General features: G+C 40.2%; 1 protein-coding gene across 6 annotated transcripts in view; it reads left to right on the top strand.

The window, feature by feature from the left end:
* The first annotated feature begins 5,709 nt into the window (after positions 1–5,709).
* Positions 5,710–22,766, top strand: part of NFATC2 (nuclear factor of activated T cells 2) — a 90,112-nt gene continuing 73,055 nt past the window's right edge. For 2 of the 6 annotated variants that reach the window (XM_072110640.1, XM_072110638.1), the window contains exon 1: positions 6,168–6,459. Coding sequence is in view for 4 of the 6 variants with exons in the window: in XM_072110638.1 (XP_071966739.1) it covers positions 6,393–6,459 (67 nt within the window). In the remaining 2 variants the exon portion in view is untranslated. Of the gene's footprint in view, positions 5,753–6,167; positions 6,460–21,600; positions 22,021–22,766 lie in introns of those variants that run through there. The other 4 variants (XM_072110636.1, XM_072110637.1, XM_072110639.1 and 1 more) reach the window with 3 other exon arrangements.

The following is a 22,766-nucleotide window of genomic DNA, read 5'->3' as shown; positions in this document are numbered from 1 at the left end:
GGAAACTCTGTGCAGGGGTGATGGCCTGGGTGCCCACAGAGAATGCTCCGAGTGCTACCTCTGGCACCCGTGCCATAGGTTCGCCACCACTGTTCTATCGTATAAACGGAGCTAAAAAACTCATTAAGTATCTCCGCCTTCTCTTGGTCTCCAGTCAATGAAGCCCCATTTTAAAAATATTGGGCTCCAACATGTTCTGACCCAATTTTTTTGCATTTATATACTTAAAAAAAATTCTTGGGATTTGTTTTGTTATCTTTAGCCACCTTTCTTTAGTCCACCTTTCATTTTGTATTTTGGCTGATTTGATTTCCTTTTAACTGTAGCTGTAAGCGACGTGGGGTGTAATCTAGCCCGTCTATACTTGTTACCTATTGGAATAAATTTAGAAGTATAATGACCCAGGATAGATTGAAATTTCTCCCATTTAACATTAGTATCATCATTTGACAGTATTTGAACCCAGTCTATATCTTGTAGTGCAGCCCTGAATTTCTGGAAATTAGCCCTCTTAAAATTCCCACTTTTTTCTGCTTTTTACAGTTTAAGAGGAAAATAATTATATTTTGATCGCTTTTCCCAAGGGGTTTCCGGACACTAACATTTTGGACAATCTCTGCATTGGGTCCAACAATGCATCACCTCTTGTGAGATCTTCTACAAGGTGCACCATAAAATTATCCTGCAGAAAGTTGATAAAATGTCTCCCCTTCACAGATGCAGGGCCGGGTTATAGGCGGGGCTTTCGGGGCTCGAGCCCCGGGGCCCCCACCATATCGCGTCCCTCCGGGCCCTGACTCCTCAGCCGCCACCTCCCTGAGCCTTTTGCCCGGCACAGGTGACCGCCTCCCCGCATATCCCCCTGCATGGCCTCCCCGCCCACCTGTCCGGCCCCCGACACAAGTTACCATATGTCCACCCGCCCTTCACCTGCATGGCCGAGCCCACTGCCGCAGGTTCCCGCCTCCCTGCCCGCCAGAACAAGCAGCCTTACCCCGCATCCCCCCGCGCGCCACCCCCCCTGCCCGAACAGACAGCCGTCCTCCGCTTAACAGGCGCCGTAGCAAGCCCAGCCGTCCTCAGCATCTCCCCGCTGCCACCAGCCCCCACTCCGCGCCGGTACGAGCAGCCGTCCTCCGCATCACCCCGCCAGCCCGCCCCCGCCGGAACAAGTGCAGCCACCCTCCGCATCCCGCCGCCGATAAAGCGCAACCCCCCCCCCCCGCACGCGCGCCGGAACAAAAAAGCACGCCCCCCCCCCTCCCCGGCCTAACAAACGGAACAAGCGCAGCCATCCTCCGCATCCCGCCGCCGATACCACCGCCCCCCCCCCACTCCGCGCCGGTACGAGCAGCCGTCCTCCGTATCCAACCCGCTGCCACCAGCCCGCCCCCGCCGGAACAAGCGCTGCCATCCTCCACATCCCCCTCCCCGGCCTAACAAACGACCCCCCCCCTCCCGTCCCAACAAGCAACCGACCGACATTCCCGTCCCAACAAGCACCCTCCGAACACTTTCGTGACCCAACAGCCGATCACCCTAAAAGGGTAAGTATACATTACATATGTATTTATCTGTGTGTATATATATTATGTATATTGTGTGTATATATGTTTATACAGTGTATATGTGTATATATGCATCTACTGTGTATATAAAGTGTATATTTGTATATACTGTGTATATGTGTATATATGCATCTACTGTGAATATGTGTATATACTGTGTATATACGCATCTACTGTATATATGTGTATATACTGTGTATATATGTATATACTGTGTACATACTGTGTATATGTGTATATATGCATCTACTGTGTATATGTGTATATACTGTGTATATATGCATCTACTGTGTATATGTGTATATATGTAAATACTGTGTATAGATGAATATACTGTATTTATACACGCCTATATTTGTATAAGCATATATATGTGCAGATTTAAATATATGCATATATATATATATATATATAATGTATGTTTATGTTTATATGCTGTGTATATGGTATGTATGTATATGCTCTGTATACTGAATGTGTGTGTGTGTGTATTTCCCGTATGTGTGGGAAAATGCTGTATGTGTGAATATACTTTATGAGTTTGTGTATACTCTGTGTATTAGTGTATAAATGTATATGGGTCATAAATGTGTATATACTTGTGTATGTATGTATATATATATATATATATATATATATATATATATACATAAAGTATATATGGGTGCAAGCATACGAGTGTAGAACTTTATGTGTGTATATAAAGGTGTGTATATATCAGTGTATAAATGTGTGTAATTGTATAAACTGCGGGCCTGCATGTCTGGTGCGGGCTGGGGTGTATGTTAAATGGGACAGCATATCTGGTAGGGGTGAAGGTAGATACAAAGATGTGTTACTGGGGATGAGGCCGCTGTATGTAGCTGTGTTACTGGGGATGAGGCGGCTGTATGTAGCTGTGTTACTGGGGATGAGGCGGCTGTATGTAGCTGTGTTACTGGGGGTGAGGCGGCTGTATGTAGCTGTGTTACTGGAGATGAGGCGGCTGTGTGTAGCTGTGTTACTGGGGATGAGGCGGCTGTATGTAGCTGTGTTACTGGGGATGAGGCGGCTGTATGTAGCTGTGTTACTAGGGATGAGGCGGCTGTATGTAGCTGTGTTACTGGAGATGAGGCGGCTGTATGTAGCTGTGTTACTGGGGGCGAGGCGGCTGTATGTAGCTGTGTTACAGGGGATGAGGCGGCTGTGTGTAGCTGTGTTACTGGGGATGAGGCGGCTGTATGTAGCTGTCTTACTGGGGATGAGGCGGCTGTATGTAGCTGTGTTACTGGGGGCGAGGCGGCTGTATGTAGTTGTGTTACTGGGGGCGAGGCGGCTGTATGTAGCTGTGTTACTGGAGATGAGGCGGCTGTGTGTAGCTGTGTTACTGGGGATGAGGCGGCTGTATGTAGCTGTGTTACTGGTGATGAGGCGGCTGTATGTAGCTGTGTTACTAGGGATGAGGCGGCTGTATGTAGCTGTGTTACTGGAGATAAGGCGGCTGTATGTAGCTGTGTTACTGGGGGCGAGGCGGCTGTATGTAGCTGTGTTACAGGGGATGAGGCGGCTGTGTGTAGCTGTGTTACTGGGGATGAGGCGGCTGTATGTAGCTGTCTTACTGGGGATGAGGCGGCTGTATGTAGCTGTGTTACTGGGGGCGAGGCGGCTGTATGTAGTTGTGTTACTGGGGGCGAGGCGGCTGTAAGTAGCTATGTTACTGGGGGCGAGGGGGCTGTATGTAGCTGTGTTACTAGGGATGAGGCGGCTGTATTTAGCTGTGTTACTGGGGGTGAAGTGGCTGTATGTAGCTGTGTTACTGCTGGGATAGTGGAAAGTGAGCAGGAGGACGTGTACGCACGCTGCACACAGTGGGGGCCTCCACCAGATTTTGTGCCCAGGGGCCCCCACCAACCTTAATCCAGCCCTGCACAGATGAACAATTTATATTTGGAGAGTCTCCCATTATCACTACGGTCCCCTCCTGTACAGCCCGCTCCATCTGTTTATATTGGTGAACCTCTGTTTCCTTAGTGATGTTAGGGGGGCTATAAATTACATCAAAATTAATTTTCTCAAAGCTCTCCTGACTTTGAATTTCAACCCACAAAGTTTCAGACTCCTCACACTCTTCTGAGACTACTGTCTTATTCACAATCACTTTTAAGTCTCTTTTGACATACAGACATACACCACCTCCTCTCCTATTTGCCCTGTCTTTCTGAAAAAGTGTAAAATCTTGAATATTAACACCCCAATCATGCGATGCATCGAGCCATGTCTCCGCTACCCCAACAACATCTAACTGTTCCTCTAATACTGGGGCCTCAAACTCGCCTGTGATACTTCTGGCATTTGTGAACATAAACTTTAATTTTCCACAGTTATTTATCTGATTTAAAGTAATTTCACCGCCACATATATCCTCACTGCTGTTTTGTAACTTGTGGATCTCCTTATCCACTACACTGCCCACCTCACCACCCACCAACATAACGTGTCCAAATCCCTCTGCTCTACACCAGGATCTGAGCCATGCATTTAACTCCCTGAGCTCCCGCTGTCTGCTCTGTGTAGCGCTTGGCACAGGTAGAATTCCGGAGAAGGTACTTCCCTTAACCTAATTCTTTAAAATTATTCTTCAGGCTCCTCCACCTACCATCTATTCTGTCATTGGTACCAACATGGACCACGACAGCTGGGTCATCCCCAGCCCCTCCCAGTAATTTATCCACTCTTTCCACCACATGCCGAACCCTGGCACCAGGGAGACAGCAAACCATTCGGTTTAGGCGGTCTTGGTGACAAATTATTCTATTCGTCTTTCTGATTATAGAATCCCCTACAACCACTAGCTGCCTTGGCTTACCTGCACTCTCATCCACTCTACTACTAGCTGGGCTGCTCCGCGGCTGTTAGGGAGAGCAGGATCCGCTAGGGCTGCCATTTCTGACACTGACGTCCTTACATCATTGCACAATTTTGCAATTTTGCTTGGATGTTCAGAGTCAGAATTGGCCTTCCTCCCCCTATGTACAGTAACCCAACTACCCACCTGGCCCTGCTGGCTTACCTCTCCACCCTCCACTTCTACCCCGCTTATCGCTTGCTCAGTGAGAAGCATACTCCTCTCAAGATTGTCGATTGCTCGCAGACGTGCAATATCTTCCTCCAGATCTCCAACACGAGCTTCCAGTCGAAAAATTTGGGCACATCTGTCGCAGTGGTATTCACCCTGGAACGCCTGCTCCAGCAGTGTATACATGCACTGGAGCACACCACCAAGTTCTGTGGACTTCTCTTTTTCAAAATCCGCTTTTTTCAACTCCACTTATGTTCACAAGCCAGTTACAACCACAAGCCAAAAAACCACACTCCCACTTAATTTATCAGGTGAGAGCACTAATCCCTCCTCCCAATTAGCAGACCAAGGAAAGAAAGGAAAGAAAAAGGAAATAAAAACCTATTTAAATTGTGACACAAAGAAAAGTGCCTTGCTATTCCTTATACACTCAATCCACAATCATCCAAACCACAGATTCACTCTTAGCACACACAAAAATCTGCTTTTTGCAACTCCACTTACGCTCACAAGCCAAAATTGAGCAAGCTGTCACAAAAAATATCTTCTTTATTTCGTATCAGCCAAAAAGACAGAGGCAAAACAAGGCACTAACATCGGCAACTGATTATTTTGCACACTCCTGCGCTTCGTCTAGCCGCGTGGCGCGAAACGTTGGTCCGTCGCTGATGTTAGTGCCTTGTTTTGCCTCCTATGGCTGATACGAAATAATTTGATGTGCTTTTTTTTTAAAGCTAAGCACCACACTAAGTCTACCAATAGACCCGGTGAGTTTAATTTCCCTCGCCATTGAACATTATTCACACATCTGGTAGTGCGACTCACTGCTTAAACTGGTAGATTTACCAGCTTCGAATACTGACTATTCATGTGTTTTTACTTGTCCCTCTGACTTTGCCAGTCTAGTACATAACAATCACTATTTAACATAATGCCTTTTTTTAAGTTGTATTTGATTTGTCTACTTGAAATAGGGTATTAAGCTTACACTACTCATATCTAGCGTTTCATGCGTAAGATCCACTTATAACTGTCTCAGTATTTGTGTCCTTAGGGGAAAAAGTTACCAGTCAGACGTTGACAGTCCCGCGATTGTTAGTTAACCCCTTTGACTGCACGATTACAGGTGATGTAATGGTACTGCTCAGCCTATCATTGCTAATGGACTTAAACAGAAGCTGTGCTGTGCAGGCAGTTTTTATTAGCATGAGTACACACAACATTTTTTCTCTCCCTCTTTTTTACAAATATATTACTGGGTAGTTTTCCTCCTCTCTCCCTCATAGCTCAGCTCTCAACAATTAAGTGCTTGTACTGCTATACTGAGAGAGCCTCAGAGAGCTGGCTTGGCCCAGGGCTGGGAGACGTCATGGATTCCTCAGTGTGAAGTTTGCAGGAAAGCCCTCAGTTTAGAAGATGGAGCACATCCAAACGTTCCCATAGCAATGGGATAAACAGGAGGAAACAGTGAGGGAATCCCTTTATTCAACCACTATAAACACTCAGAGTGGGGAAGGAAGTAGCCTTTCCCTCTCTAGTAACCTAGATCATAGACAACTGCTCTCACTTCATGTCAAGTTCTCATCCTCGTTAGTTCCTCTCCTCCGGGTTCCTTAACTGAAGAGGGTCTCCCTCCCCCTCCCCAATTTTTTTCTTCTTTTTTGACAAGCAGCATTGGTTTACTATGAACCACAAGAGATTTTTATTTCTTTAAATATAATTTTTATTTTATTTTTATTTTGTATAAAGTATTTTTCTGTATCCAAATGCAGAGAGAAGCTGCCTGCAGACTGGCACAGTATCATCATCACATAATGCGGTCTATGGATCAAGGTATGTCAATGTTTAAAAGGGGGATTTGGGACAGTGTTGGCACTGCATGTATCTCAAAAACGTATTATGTTTTTATTATTTTCTGCTATTGTTTGTATAAATATATAAATTTAAAGGCAAATAAATTTCTTCATAGAATATAGCAACTCATTTCTCCATATCCAGTAGTAGTACTCCCTAGCATTCTAGAAGTTTTAGTTGTATTTTTGTTGTATTTTCATTTTATGTATATATACACATGAATACTCTAAGGCAAAGTCTAGTCTAGATTTAAAGATATACTTACCTATAAAGCAATTTAGATTAAAGCAATACTAGGATTACTTGGATAAGGCTGCATGAAATGTTGGTGATAGTTCTGCTTTATACGTAATGTCAGTGTGTTACATAATATTTTGAATAAATGTGACCTAATGACCCTGTAATGTATGCATTTGGATTACACCAATGCTGTTCATTTACAGGTTTATAATCTCCCTATTATGTACACATATGGAAAATTGAAATACCTTTTTGTTTATGAAGCACTTATAAGTTAAGCAATTCTTTATGTAACTATTTTGATATATTTTATATATATATATATATATATATATATATATATATATAATCTTTAAGTATTCTATAATTTGAGAACTTCATCTAGAGGGGAAAATAGACGACTGGAGGAGCCCTGGTAGATGTCTGCCCTTTCAGGGGGGCACAGTACAGACTCTTGTGTAAGTTCTTGTGGCTATTGGTCAGAAGTTACGGGAAAATTAAAAGAGATTTAGTGTGGACAGCAACCAGTTTATACTGTAAACGTACATTACATTGGTAGCTGGAAAGTATGTCCTTCTACCATAATTAGGTCACCAACAGGCAGATGCAAAAGGGAATTCCATTTGTGGAAAAAACACCTATTATTAATAGTTTAGTCTTTGGCTATTGGGGCAGGAAAGGTTGCCAGGATTCTCCCACTCGGTTACTGAAGGAGATCCAACGTTATCTGGAAGATATGACTACAAGCCTAGGAGTTACCCTGCCGAGAGATCCTCTGCACCTCACAAACCCATTTCCATGAGCTGGTCCCTGGGGGCCAAACAGAATGACTCATTTTCCTGTCTCAATACACAACGGAGGACACTGTGCATCTTATTTTATAGTCATTTTTTGGACTAGATCATTAAGTTTAGAAAGAATGTTTTAAAGAGATCCTACCAAGTAGATTCTAATTGCAAATTGTCAGAGAAGCAAAACACAATTATATAAGAATCACTTAAGGTCTTTTCTATAAAAGTTGGCATTTAATTAAAAAAAAAACATTTAAAGTAAATAAAGAAATATACAACAATATATTGTTATATATTATACATATAATTTAAGTGAAGTTATAAATGGTACCAGACACATGAAATTAAAGCCTTGCTGTTGGATCCTACAAGGTATTATGATATTAATTCAAACAGGAGGATTTATCAATTACTGGCTGGGTGATGCATATCAAACTGCTTTCCCTAAAAAAGTGAGCTCATTCCCACCAACCAAATACTATACTTTGAAAGGATCAGCCAGGTATATGCTCACAAACCCTCACAAATTCATACTCTTACTTGCCATAAATGGCTAAAAGCCAAAGATCTTTTTCTGTTACATTCTGAAGCAACAAAAAGTTCTGAACCTGAGTGTAGGACAAATAGATTTATTACTGTACCTGCCCTCTACTGAGCATCTCTGAAACAGGGATGGAATCACGTGTATGTCTTTCACAGAAGTGGAAGCATCTTTTATGGTTCCCATGTAGTATTCAGGTTGTGAATCACTGCTCAGGGAACCGACAGGGCAATTATTTCTGTCCTTGCCTATAGAATTGGTCTTTTATTGTTTTATTATTAAACCCACATGGATATTTAATCTCCAACTGTTGATATGATGAGTAGATACAGTGGGTGTGCTAACTACTAAACTTCACCAACGTAATAGTTTTCACCAACAATGGGGAAGCTTTATGAAAGTGTCTTTTGCAGAATAAGTCTAGTTTAAGACTCTCTAGTCTAACTTTGCACCTCCCATATGCCAGATTTTGTACCACTTTTGATACAATTTACTGTGGTCATGCACATTTTGTTGTACTGGTCACAAAAATATCTGACAAGCTACTTACCCTGCTTCCCTGACCACTGGAGCCATTCAGTAGCCACATCAGTCAGTAGCTGGAACATCTACATTCAGGTCCGATATGACCATTCCAGCTTCTGTGATCATCGAGGCCACTGCCTGGCTGCAGCACTTCCTCAGCCACCACCACTTCTGGTCAGTGGTGTCCACAGGTGTATTGGATGCCACTTTGAAATAACGGTCGCCAGAGCAGGGTAAGTAGCTTTTTTGCTTAATTAAACAATGAACAATAGAAAACATTGTAAGAAGTGCTTTTAAATATACTTCTACAACAAAGGCCACCAATATTAACTATGTATGTGGTTGATTTACATAAATTCCAATTTTAAATACATAGTAACAAAACATATATTCCCTTTGTAATATAAGAAAATGGAGATCGTATGCATTCTGCTTACTTTTAATGAGAAAGACAGTCAGTAAAACCTACATGTTGGAGCCTGAACTATGATTTAAACATTCAGCCCTTTCATTCAACTAATAGAAGTAATTCTATAAGAAAGGTCATATCAGGTCATACTATACACATCGTAGGCATAAGCCAGTCCACAAACCACAAGCTTAGACATAGCTATGGGAATGTAATTTGACAAGGGCAGTATACATCGCCTCTCACCAATTCTCCTGCCAATGCCCCCATAAAATATTTGAGTTGCCTTGTAACTCTGCATCTGACACGTAACATTGATTTCCTGGTAGTATTTTTGTAATGTGAGGGACTATTTCCTTTGAGAAATGGTTGCTAGACTCCATAATGTACATAGAATCAAGCAGTCTCATGCTCACAAACCTTCAAGAGATGAAAGTCTCCACATCTAAATTAATTTCAGTGACCCAGCACACTGACGAAATAAGGAGGTGCAGAAGTTAGTGTGAATATAAAACACTCATCAAATCTGATCAACTGCATGCCTATACTATTATCTTTTATATGCTGTCCAAAAAGCCCAAACACTCTGGTGAGGATGACATTTCAGAAGCAAAAAGGTTATTGGTTATCCATAATTAGCCTAATTTAATGGAACACAGCCAGAGTTGGTGGCAAAAGCCCTATATTTTACAGTTATTCTCTGCAGGCCATTTAATGTGAATGTCCATCTATAAGTATCCAAAGGATTTCAATAATAGCGCTAACAGACAAAAATCAATTTGGCACTTTTATATGAAAGTGAAGGATACAAAGTACCTTGTTGCTTATCAAAGCTCCACTGCCCCTTCATAAGTATGTGAAAAGGTTAATGTGGTTAAAAAATAGTGGGCTGAAGTTACAGAAAAAGGGACAATCAATTTGTGCTATTTTTGACTCAGTGTTTAGCCCCATGCCCCAAATGTCTGTAACTTAGCAGTCTATGGCTTATGAAAAAAAGAACAAACTTTGCTAGTTTATACTGTGCCATAAACATTTGGCTGGGGGGCACAGGATCAAGCCTGAAGGCTGATCATTGTTGTATTGTGTTAAGTTGTGCATTAAAAAACCACAAGGGGGAACCATACATTTACATTATCTACAGGTGTAACTAACCACAACAGTTATGTACACACTTCACAAAACAGAGGGACCAAGACATTACACATCTACAGAGAACAGTACATGGAGAGTCACATGGCATTTGCAGTACAATCTGTAGACAACATGATAAAGCAAGGGAGAAGATCAGATTTCTTTATTTAGCTTAACAGACCAGTTGGTGGTCCACGTTGTGGTATATTTTTCTTACCATGATCCATTAAACAAACAACATAGATCGCAACTAGGAAATACAGTGGTACAAGGTGTCTGTGATCAATTCAGGAAACCCTCCATTCCTTTTGAATATACCATATACTGTATATTTCAATACCACTGACACATTCTTTAAAACTTCCATCTTCTCTTTATTCATGATACAAAACTATATAACATACTCTATTTACCAGTAGGAGTCCATGTATTAGTTTCACAATATGCAGACACGAGGAGGTTTCACCGAGGCTTCGGCATACTTCAGTGATGTTTTGGAGGCTTCATGCCAGAAGAAGGAGGTGGAGCCTTTTGCTGAAGTATGCCGGTTCCTCTGTGAATGCTCCTTGTGTCTGCATAGTGTGGAACTAATACATGGACCCTTACTGGTCAGTAGAGTATTTTTTATAGTTTTGTATAATGAATAAAGAGAAGATGGAAGTTTTAAAGAATGTGTGGTGGTATAGAAGTTTAAGCATTTTCTTACAAGTAAGGCTAAATTCACACACACGTATGCTCGCCCAGAGAGCGCCGAACAGCTGTAAACATGGCCACAAAAAAAGTCTCTGTTGGCCATTTTTAAGGACTGTGTGTCAACAGTATTTCCCCCATGTCACCACTGTGTGGCCGTACAATAGGCCTGTGTATAATCCTTGTGCCATCCTTTTGTGTAGAAAAAAAATGGAGTTTGTAACCTAGTTACCTACCACACATACGGAAGAGACAAGAATGACATACTGGGGCACATTTTCTAAGGTCTGTGCACCAGTTTTCTGGCAGACTTTGTACATTCTTTTCAGTGCAAACTACTTGCACGGGTATTTACATTATATTTGTGTCACGGCTGCACTATGCTTCATGCAACACAAATTTCTGCACTGAAGGGAGCATTCTGTACAGTCGGACTGAAGTCTGACAAAAATGTGTTGCACGCCCTATGTTAAAGATGCACCAAAAAAAAGTGGTGCACTCTGTTGGGGCATTGCAGGGAGCGCCAGATTTATGAAGAAATCCGGAATCTGGCACACACTGCACTATAGACAGTCAAACTGCATATAGTACAGTTTGCACTGTCCTTAGTAAATGTGCCCCATTGTGTGTCAACCATATTTTCATAACCCATAGACTTAGAGTTGTAAACACGGCGAAGAATAGGACCTGCTCTGATATTTTTTCTCAGACGCACTAGGCTGAAATCCTTAACCATTTCATTTGAAGAAAGAACATTTGTGTCAATGAAGCCTAAGGCCGTTATCACGGAGTTGGACTCTTAAGACCAGCAATAACACTGCACTTGACAGTTTTCATTATTAAAAAATATATTAAAAATAAAAAGATCGTATCATAACTAAATATAGTCATCTCCCAAGTAGCCCTTAGTGCAAAGCTATCACTTGTAGTAGCCCCCTATGTATTCTTTTGCTGGCCGTACATGGAAGTGTCCAGAGGACATTAAAAAAAAAAACACAAAATCCATCTTTCATGCAGGAATACAGGCAGTCCCCGGGTTACGTACGTATAGGCTTTGTAGGTTTGTTCTTAAGTTGAATTTGTATGTAAGTCGGAACTGTATACTTTATAATTGCAGATCCTGACAATTTTTTTTGGTCTCTGTAACAATTGGATTTCAAAAATGTTTTGATTGTCGTAAGAACCAGAATTAACAATAAAGCTTCATTGCAAACACCTTTAATAACTGGATTATAGCAGTTTATTGTTGTCTAAGGCTAAAGTACAGTAATTTACCAACACCCAGAGGTCTGTTTGTAACTAGGAGTCGTCTGTAAGTCGGGTGTTCTTAAATAGGGGACCGCCTGTACACATATTATACTGATATGTGATATCACTGATATCACTAATATAAGGACTGTAAGATAATTCTTCCTAGGGTAAAACTTAATACGTCGGCATGGCACAAAACAGCACAATAAATATCCTTCTTGTCAGGCCACAACTTTCACACAATTGATGTCAAAAGGTCAAAGTTTATCAATATACTGTTATTATATTCCAGTGGGCATTAGTTTGGAGCACTGCTTAAAGTACATCTACCACCAGGAGTGGATCCTGGCAGAGGGGACACACATTTGCATGTCCATGTGCTTGGTTTACAATTCTTGGTCCTAGACTTAGGTTTCTTTTAAATTAGATATCTGCAGATGTTAATGAAGATAAAGTTAGTGGGGTTCATTTAGTTGTCATCTTGTCGACCTCCCACGTGACTAATGAAAGTAGGAGAAAGGACTACAATCTGCCACTATTGAAAAATCACTACTGACTTCACTACTTCCGAGTACATTATACTTCATCTTTCTCCACAGCAATCACAATTGGTTTGTCAACATGACATGCGGAAATAACTTAAAGCAGCTGTAAAAATAGAACAGAGGCATTTTACATTTACAGAGATGTTGATATGTGCATGCAGAGGGGCACAAACAATGACACCTTCCTCTCTCAGCTCTGAAATATGGATTTAATATCAATGAGATACTACAGAAGTCTGTAAAACATCTGATTCATATTAGTAAAGAGATGAAGGGCCTAAGTTTGTCTGACTCAATGTCAGTCAGTTGACATGGCTAGAGACACATTTACTTGATATTAGCAAGTCATGTGTTTTAACTTAAGACTTAGATATTTTTAGCTGGTGCTTGGTGCCAGTAAAAAACAACAGGCAAAGCCAAAATGGTACAAGAAGCCTCTTAATTATAGATTTCTTAAATAAGGAATATTTTTCTAAAATCTCAATAAAAATAATCCTAATTGATAAAGCCTTCCAAGCCCATTCGTATGGAATATAAATCACATATCCAATAGGAATTTTGTGTTGTTAAAGGGGTTGTCTGTCCAATAAAACTGATTTAGTAAATACTGCCCAGTAATATAAAAAAATCCTAACAATTTAATACTCCATCTATGTTATCAACTCTTCAGTAAGCAAAAAATGCGACTTGGAAAATATGCAAATAATTTTTCCAGGATGGGATAAGGGAAACCATGCCTCTTTAAGCTACCTCCTAAGGCAGTTCCCTTGACATCAGGCATGACCTTCAGTAAGCCTTATGACATGATCAGGGATTTAAACCAAACCAGTATATCTATTCCAGAAGGAACACACTTCCAACTGTAGACATTGCTGTTTCAACCTGGTTGGGTCTCTTCAGTACAACGTAGGGAACTGGTTTGGCTGGGTGAGAGGCTTTTGACTAGGGACAGGAAGTAATTATTGCATCAACACTCCACTAGGGTATTCTGGGAAAATATGCGAATAAATAGAAGAGACCCAACCAGGTCGAAACAATGCTGTCTACAGTTGGGAATCTGTTCCTTCTAGAAAATATAGTGGTTTGGTCTTAATCCTGCATCATGTCATAAGGCTTCCTGAAGGTCCTTCTAGATGTAAAGGGAGCTGCCTTTCAAAAAATCTCAGTCAATCTCTGCATCAGTGATCTGTTACCAAAGGAAGAGAGGCAATGGAGAGTAGATAATGGTGGGGGACTGAGTGACAAAATGGAAGTGGATTATTAAAAAAGTAAGTTTTTCTCATTTTTATACACCATTCTGAGACTTTTCTAAAAATAATTTATCTGCCAAAACTTTTATTGTCAGTACAGACTGACAACATATTTAGACTATGACCTGTGACAATATACCTGATGAGTGTTTGTACAGATCATTGAAGATGCTAAACTATTCATATATTTCCCTATACCCTGCGGAAGAAATTCAACAATCTGATCAAATTTTAACTTTATAGGGAAATTACAAGTAAGACAAATTGTTTCTTTTTATACTGAGAGTTTTTAACCAGAACATGTCTTTAAATGGCTTTACTATTGCCGCCCAGAAGTTTAAATAATAGTATAGTGACCAATTTTTTGTGGTTAGGATACAAGTTATGTGGTGGTCTGTTTTTAGCTTACAAAATTATGTAGGCACAGATACTACTGGTTTCTTGCTTTTCCTAATAGAAAACGTTTTGCCATCTATATCAACTGCAACTCTAAGCATCCTGTAATAGGTGTCTCTATACATATTCTGGCCCTGTTGAATTATTTCTGTAGTCCTAAGCATTCCTAAGTAAATAATGCCATTGAATTTAGATATTCACTTTAAGTTGGGTGGAACTAGACTGTCAGCTTCTGCCCATGACAACCACTCTGAGAGAGCCTAATTAGCATACTGGATACTAGGACCACTCTGACATTATACAAATCAGTCTCCACTAGAGCAGACAATTTGTCGTCCACCCATGTGAGAGATCACAAAATAACAACATTCATCACTCAGGAAAGGTAATGAACAAATTCTACCTATGCCTGAAAAGGATGTAAAGAGGTTCAGGTTGGTGAGAGTTCCTTTTCAAGCGGCAGCTCTTTGCATTTAGTTTAGAGTAGACAGAGACATAAATAATAACCTAAGAAAATAATGGGCACCATGTGCAATAGTTAATGTAATGGAAAAACTCATGTGAATAAATGGGTAGTTTTTTTCAGGAGCCAACAGCATAATTTATATTGAAACAGGTCATTAAAATATAAGCTAATATGTAATTAGTTGTTATTTGAAATTTTGCTCTCCTTAGTTTAAACATGCTGTGGACACAGACTTTTATGGAGAGTTAAAATGCTATTGGCCCTTTAATCAGTCCATTGATTTGTCCCTGTGGAAGAGACCCAGGACAGAAGATGACTGCTGGTCACATGTCCACATCACATGTCGTGCAGCAGCCCGTGCAGGTCGTGTGATCACCACTATGTTTGGCTGTAGTGAGCTGCTTTCAATGCATCCAGTATGGCCAGTGATGTGATGAGACGTCTTCTCAGTGAGATGATGTGAAATGATGGCAGTTACACATGCATCATTACTATAGTAACAGAGTAAAACAGTCTGTTATATCATCACAGGTAGCAGAACATAAGTGGAAGTAGCTGTAACTGAAACCTGAGGGATCACGGGTGTTGTAGTCGTAGATGGAAGCCATCTTGGAGATAACTCTGACTACTTTACAAAGCCCATAAAGTTTTGTGAATCATATAATCAAACTATTTTAACTGTGTTTTGTGAATGATGACATTGAGTTCTGTTGTATTCATTTATACCTTTATGGGTTTTTGTATCAGACGTTCATACTTCCGGAATACCACTTAAGAAAAAAAAAAGCAGGTTCTATCTTTTTTCCGGCGGTGGCATGCGACAGTAACACATCGTATGCTCACCATACCGTGTCCCTGCACAATGCACTTCTATGCCAGCCGTATGCTAGCTGCTGTTTGTACAGCTTATTTACAGCCACCATAAACGTTCTTGTGAAAGGGGCCTTACTATGTTTCTACCAGCTCCATCCTGATGTTGTATAGGACTAGTGTAGAGCACTTAAACCAATAGCTTTTTGTAAAGCGATTGTGTGAAAAAATGAAAGTGGCAGCTAAGGTGCCAAAGTCCTTTTATTTTAGGTATTGGCTAAGGTTCTCCAGGTCTAACCCCAATTTCATAATCACATGTAATTCAGTAAATTGTAAGTAAAGTCTGGTATGGCCCTTGTAGAAGGCTATGGTAGTGTCATCCTTTTAGATATTGAGATGTCCTGTTCACTTATAACTCTCTCTACAATTTAGGCTGTAACACTGAGAGTGCTTAAGTAGAGAACAGATTAAATATTTATTAGAAAGACATGTGTATTTCACCTCTGCAAGCCACAGAACATACATTAGACACTTTGCAGACGTCTTCTGAAAGCATTTTACTAACAATTTTGATTTTGGTTCTTGGATATGTTTTAATAATCATATCTGACAGACTACACAGCAGAGAATGGCTATCCATGGAGAAAAGACAGAAAACCTAATGGACACTCAAGCATTCACAAAGTGTTTTAAGGCTAATTTAGACATTTCATATATAATCCATCCATGTATTATATATTTATCCTCACTATTTGAAATACACTATTTTCTAGTATTTAAAATACTAGAAAATCCACCTCATTCTGAATCATGTAATTGAAAAATGTCTGTTTTTATTACCATATTATTAGAATTAGACAATTTTGGGTATATGCAGAAATGTATAGCTTGTCAATGTAGTATATAAGAAGTCACATATAAGAAAACCAATAACCTTTTGTGAATAGTTGTACAATGAATGTCCTCTCAGAACTCAAGATGTTTGTATTTAAGTTTCCTTTATGGCTACTGTGTTGTCAGCTACTTAGACCTGAGCATGATCCATTCCAACAATGTTGGGATAGACATAAAGAGGGGAAGTTTAATGTGCACAATGCGATACAGCATAAGTGTAGAAATAATTCAGATAGAAACTGTGAAAATAATAACAAGATCATTTAATTATATCCTGTATTCTAGTACATTTACTCACATTACAATCTTACATTTCACACTTACAACTCTACTACTTTTGCAACATTCCAACTAGCTTGACAAAGACGTTAGTAACTCTGTCAGCTATATTCTTTTTCATTTTAACTAAGATCTACTTTGTAAGGCATTAGAAAATAATATAAAAAAAACCTTAGTATCAAAAATTGTCACCAGGTATACATGGATACATTTTTGTTTTTGGGGTAGGAATGTAAATGTAAAATAAGTGTGTTATTTTAGGTGAGAATGTAAGAAATACAAAGAAAGTGCAATTGTACCCCTCCTAGAAGAGTATATGAGGAATTATTTTAACTGTTCATTATGAGCAAATATTTATTGACCCGGGTGGGTTACGTCAATGCTTTATGTGTTATGTGCTGTGGTCATCCAGTGGGGAACTCTGCTGAGATCACTTTCAGAAGGGCATACTTAGCACATTCTGTAACGCCTCCCCATTACATAATTATACAATGCCCAATTCAGCATATTTAGCAGATATGTGATGTATATGCGATGAGCCAATTGGTAGTTATCAGCAGATTAGGCAATTTGTATGGAATGCTCTGTATGTTGCCAAGAACCTATGAGTGAGTCATTTCATTCTCAAGATTTCATTTTCCTTTACGTCCAATGAAATGATTTATTGTGCCCAGCTAAAAGAGAGCCTGCGTCTTACACTCACTGCTACACTACTTTTCCAGCCCAAGTTGTGGATTTCGGATAAAACAGTGTGCTTATTCAATGCTTAACCAAACAAGAGAGATGAAAGAAGCATTTTAAATATCAGGCTGGTGCTGTTTTTGGAGGGGTTTAAAACCCTCATTGAAACCATTACCATAGACATCACTGCGGCCGTCACCAAAAGAGCCTTTTTGCCTTATTTTAAATCATGGGGCAGATATAAATATTATGGGTCAATTCAAATCTACATTTCAAAAGTATTTTCCTGAGCTATTTTTTGTTAATATATAATTATACATCGAGGTTTGTAATCTCTTGTAGGTCAGGAAGCAGGTGGAAAAAAGAAAAAGTTTTTTTTTTTTACAATTTGGGAAGGGCGAGGGGGGTAATAGATTTTGATAGACTTCCAACATTTAAATCTATGAGGCTTCCACGCCCATATCATTTTATGTTAAGAGATGAAATACCAGAGCATCTTTGGGGAGTTCTGTGACAGAGGCTCTGTAAGCTGCTTCTGAATAACTTCTGCCAAATAACTTCTGCTGCAAGTTTGGTCCAAAGTTAAAGTGAACACGTCAATAATAATGTCATTTTTAGCTGGTGACTGGTACCAATAGCCGATGTTATGCTCATTTTAAAAATGCCTTTTGTCAGCATTCTGAAGAATTTCAGCACTTTATATAATTTAAATTAACATTACCTGGCTCCCTGCCAGCAGCACTATGGTGAGTCCCTTGGGAGGGGCAGCTTTAGTCTGAATGTGGCTGTGTCTCCATATGCATTCGTCCTTTCCTCCACACCATCCCTCTCTCCCGTGCCTACTCAATGCATATGACAGGAAGTGGGGAGGGGTAAGACAGCTGCATAACTGTGGAGGAGAGGCGAGCTGTCACCAGCAAAGAATGGCATTCCTGCTGACAGGTTCACTTTAAAATCTGCACCAGGAGAAAAGTGTAGTAGATCCTGGATGTATGTGGGTCCATTGCGGGTGTACTTGCCCTATGTGGCCTGACCTAATACAGTCCCACAAAACTGACAGAAGCAGTTGCAGCTGCTGTTTCTTTTCTCTTTACAGGTCTGGTCTGTCACTTCTGTCCACCTCACATGGGATGATCCAGGCACAGAACCTTATGGTGACTTCTTCTGGCCATGACGTATTGCAGCCGAATTGGCTCCCAGATATGATCAGCTGGGCCTCTAACATTACCACACTCACTTACAGCACATTATTCAATACATTACACTCCCTGAAATCACACATATATATGTGGCCCCTCAATATAATATAAATATGAACAAAAATGAAACAATATCCCTCAGCATCATTTCTACACACTTTATATACAGTGCTTCATCAGAGGTGTATGAAACAGAAAGTGACAGAAACATATTATGTTTGATGAAATTCAGCAGTTGCCATACACAGTTCAAATGAATGTAGTAGGCTTTTGATTGGAATTGCTGCATCAGTGTTTTTGTTGTTGCTTTAGTTCGGGGAGGGTACTGGAATAAGAATCCAAAATGAGGGACTTTGAAAATCATCTTTTAAGAGCTTGCGCAATCCACTTTTGTTTCCCCTATCTACTCATCTGACTAGCTGAATTATACATGTACACTCACCGGCCACTTTATTAGGTACACCTGTTCAACTGCTCATTAACACTTAATTTCTAATCAGCCAATCACATGGCGGCAACTCAGTGCATTTAGGCATGTAGACATGGTGAAGACAATCTCCTGCAGTTCAAACCGAGCATCAGTATGGGGAAAAAAGGTGATTTGAGTGCCTTTGAACGTGGCATGGTTGTTGGTGCCAGAAGGGCTGGTCTGAGTATTTCAGAAACTGCTGATCTTCTGGGATTTTCACGCACAACCATCTCTAGGGTTTACAGAGAATGGTCCGAAAAAGAAAAAACATCCAGTGAGCGGCAGTTCTGTGGGCGGAAATGCCTTGTTGATGCCAGAACTTTGAGGCAGAAGGGCTACAGCAGCAGAAGACCACACCGGGTGCCACTCCTTTCAGCTAAGAACAGGAAACTGAGGCTACAATTTGCACAAGCTCATCGAAATTTGACAGTAGAAGATTGGAAAAACGTTGCCTGGTCTGATGAGTCTCGATTTCTGCTGCGACATTCGGATGGTAGGGTCAGAATTTGGCGTCAACAACATGAAAGCATGGATCCATCCTGCCTTGTATCAACGGTTCAGGCTGGTGGTGGTGGTGTCATGGTGTGGGGAATATTTTCTTGGCACTCTTTGGGCCCCTTGGTACCAATTGAGCATCGTTGCAACGCCACAGCCTACCTGAGTATTGTTGCTGACCATGTCCATCCCTTTATGACCACAATGTACCCAACATCTGATGGCTACTTTCAGCAGGATAATGCACCATGTCATAAAGCTGGAATCATCTCAGACTGGTTTCTTGAACATGACAGTGAGTTCACTGTACTCAAATGGCCTCCACAGTCACCAGATCTCAATCCAATAGAGCATCTTTGGGATGTGGTGGAACGGGAGATTCGCATCATGGATGTGCAGCCGACAAATCTGCGGCAACTGTGTGATGCCATTATGTCAATATGAACCAAAATCTCTGAGGAATGCTTCCAGCACCTTGTTGAATCTATGCCACGAAGAATTGAGGCAGTTCTGAAGGCAAAAGGGGGCCCAACCCATTACTAGGATGGTGTACCTAATAAAGTGGCCGGTGAGTGTACATTATACATGTAGGCCAAGCCTTTGAGTTTAATAAGAATTAAATGAAGTAGAAATTAAACTTTATTTTTCAGACTGTTGTTTTATTTGTTTCTTAATGGAAGTAGCATCAGTTACAGTTAAATTGCCTGCACATAGAGGCTTCTTCCTTCATGTTTCCATTACTTGCAACATATAAAATATTGTAGCAGTCTGACTAAATAAACGTTTTGTAGCCTCTGTTGGTATACCTGGAGCCAACCAAGATGATGAACACTCACTATACTGTGTTAAAAGACCCTCACAGTTCTGTGTAACAGTGTAAAATAAGTAGCAGACCCTACATGTTGTTCTGAAGATGAACTTTTCAATTCAAAGCAACTAGATCCTCATTATTTAGTTAAATTAATTATTTAAGTGAAATTTCATCCAGATCCTGTCATTGATCAAATTTGAATTTGGAGAGATAACAGAACTTTGAGTTATCCTCCATCAAAGATACGCCAAGATAGTTTGTCTTCAGACCTGTATGACAAATACATTTGTAGTTATTAATCTTAATTTTGCATTGAAAGATTGTAGTTCTGTTAGAGGTAAGTAACTAAAGAAGATAACATAGCATAACTTAATAATCCTGTGGCCTACAGATGAACTGAACAAGTTTAAATTTTTTACATTTAGATTAAATGAATGTCTTAGATATCCATATTCTAATATGTTCTATACATGAGGGAGAGTTATAAATCATCTCCAAGAGCATTGTAACACTGTTCATCACCACCAAAAAATCCATTATTTTATATGCTTTATGTACATTCATCAGGAAGACGCACGCTGCCCACCAGCATGTGTCTTGTCAGAAAGACATTTCAGACATGTCAGACAGAATAATAACAGGAGCTTAATTTATTTGAGTGCAAAGGAAATGCAACTGGTGCCATGTAAGTGCATCTGTAAAATCATAGGCCCTTTCAACTACATTGCTGTTACAGAATGGCACATCCATTTGTTATGTGTTCCTGGATTTTTGGAAAAAGAAAACTATTACAGAAAAACGTATTCATATTTCTCTATACTAGTACTGCTTTGTGCCTGGGAGTGTTGCCATTTAACCCATCATGCAACATGTGTAACTTAAACTGTCAGGGAGCCATTCTGTGCTTTAGGTTTTGTGATCATCCTGAGTTCATGTTCCTTTTTTGGTCGTGCACTTTGCACACTGCTGTATATCAGCGAAAGCATGTTATGTCACCAGCCAGAGACAGATCGTCTGTTGTCATTGCCCCAGTCACTGTACTATTACTCTTTGCTTTGTGTTTCTTGTGAAGGGTTAGCAGATTACAAGTGTTGTTCCTGTTCTATGCCGCAGGGCAGTGTCACAGTGACACTAGCTTCTGACACACTAGCTTCCCCAGTTGTGGCTGGAGAACACGCCTCCTCCATAGCAGGTGTCTGTATGAAGCAGGAAGTTCAGAACTCGCTTTTTCTGTACTTCTGCCAATTTCACACATTGTGATCTCTTGTCTCCGAGCCGATCTGAACCGTGCTTGTCTTACAGCCAGCCACCGCTTTTGGAGACTTTGCTGGGACCTCTCTCATCCTACTCCATCGCCTGTACTTGTGCCACATTTTTAAGAGCCTTCCAATGAGCTTAAGGAACATCAAGGCTTTGTTTTTACAAGGATTAAAAGTTTTCTAGTTAACTGTATAGTGGATACAGGTTGAACGAGAGGGAATCTTTGGATATCTGTTTTTTTTTAATTTGAAGATTTGTGCTGGGCAGTAAATTTATTATAGAGATGAGCTACAGTGATCGAACCCCAGATCTTGACCTGTTGGGCAGTTGTGACCCTAAAGACAGCCTTGAAGATGAATTAGATTTCAACATCCTGTTTGATTATGAGTGCCACAACTCTTTGGAAGGTTTGTAAACATGCAGATAGATGGAGCTGTATACTGAGCCTTAAATAATCTTGACACATTGATAAATTGATTAGAAAATTTATTTTTTTCACAGATTTTAAAAGGATCTTCCATGATAAACAGTTAATCACAAATACTAGTTACTATGCACTAATATTTACATGTGTTATTATACTTTCTTATTTCTCTGCTGGTGACGGGTCAATATCAATTCTCAAATGAAACGTTAAAAGTATTTTCTAGAGAGAATGTTTCTGTCCATGTCATTGTTGCTTGTGTAGAAGTATCACTGATCTGAGATGATTTAAGAGATTTGCATCCCTGAAATGTGGCAGAACACAATAGTGCTCAAAGCTGTTCACATTTGGTAACTTGGCTATGGAGGGGTTAAGGCACTGAAGTTACAATTTGCATGGAACTCACAGGATATGTGTTTACATTTCTAATTTTGCATGCATCTAGTTTGTATGCTGAACAAATATTTACATGTTACTACAGGATCATAAATTCATTTCTTTAGGGAGAACAAACCAATGTGTGATACAGATGAACAGCAGCTGGTCGGCTTCTTTAACCCTTTAGAAAGTGGTTATACCACCTGGAGTTTAATCCAGACTTTATTTTTATTTTTTTAACTGTTTTTATTGCTTTTACAACAGTGAAAATATGTCAACATACATTCTAAGCCCTATGGGCCTAGAATACACTGTCATATAGACAAATGGACAAAGTGTGAAAGTTGAGTA

This window comes from Engystomops pustulosus, chromosome 6 (genome assembly GCF_040894005.1).
Source record: "Engystomops pustulosus chromosome 6, aEngPut4.maternal, whole genome shotgun sequence".
Taxonomy (NCBI): Eukaryota; Metazoa; Chordata; class Amphibia; order Anura; family Leptodactylidae; genus Engystomops; species Engystomops pustulosus.
The sequence above is the reverse complement of the archived record's forward strand: the minus strand, read 5'-3'. Positions and strand labels throughout refer to the sequence as shown.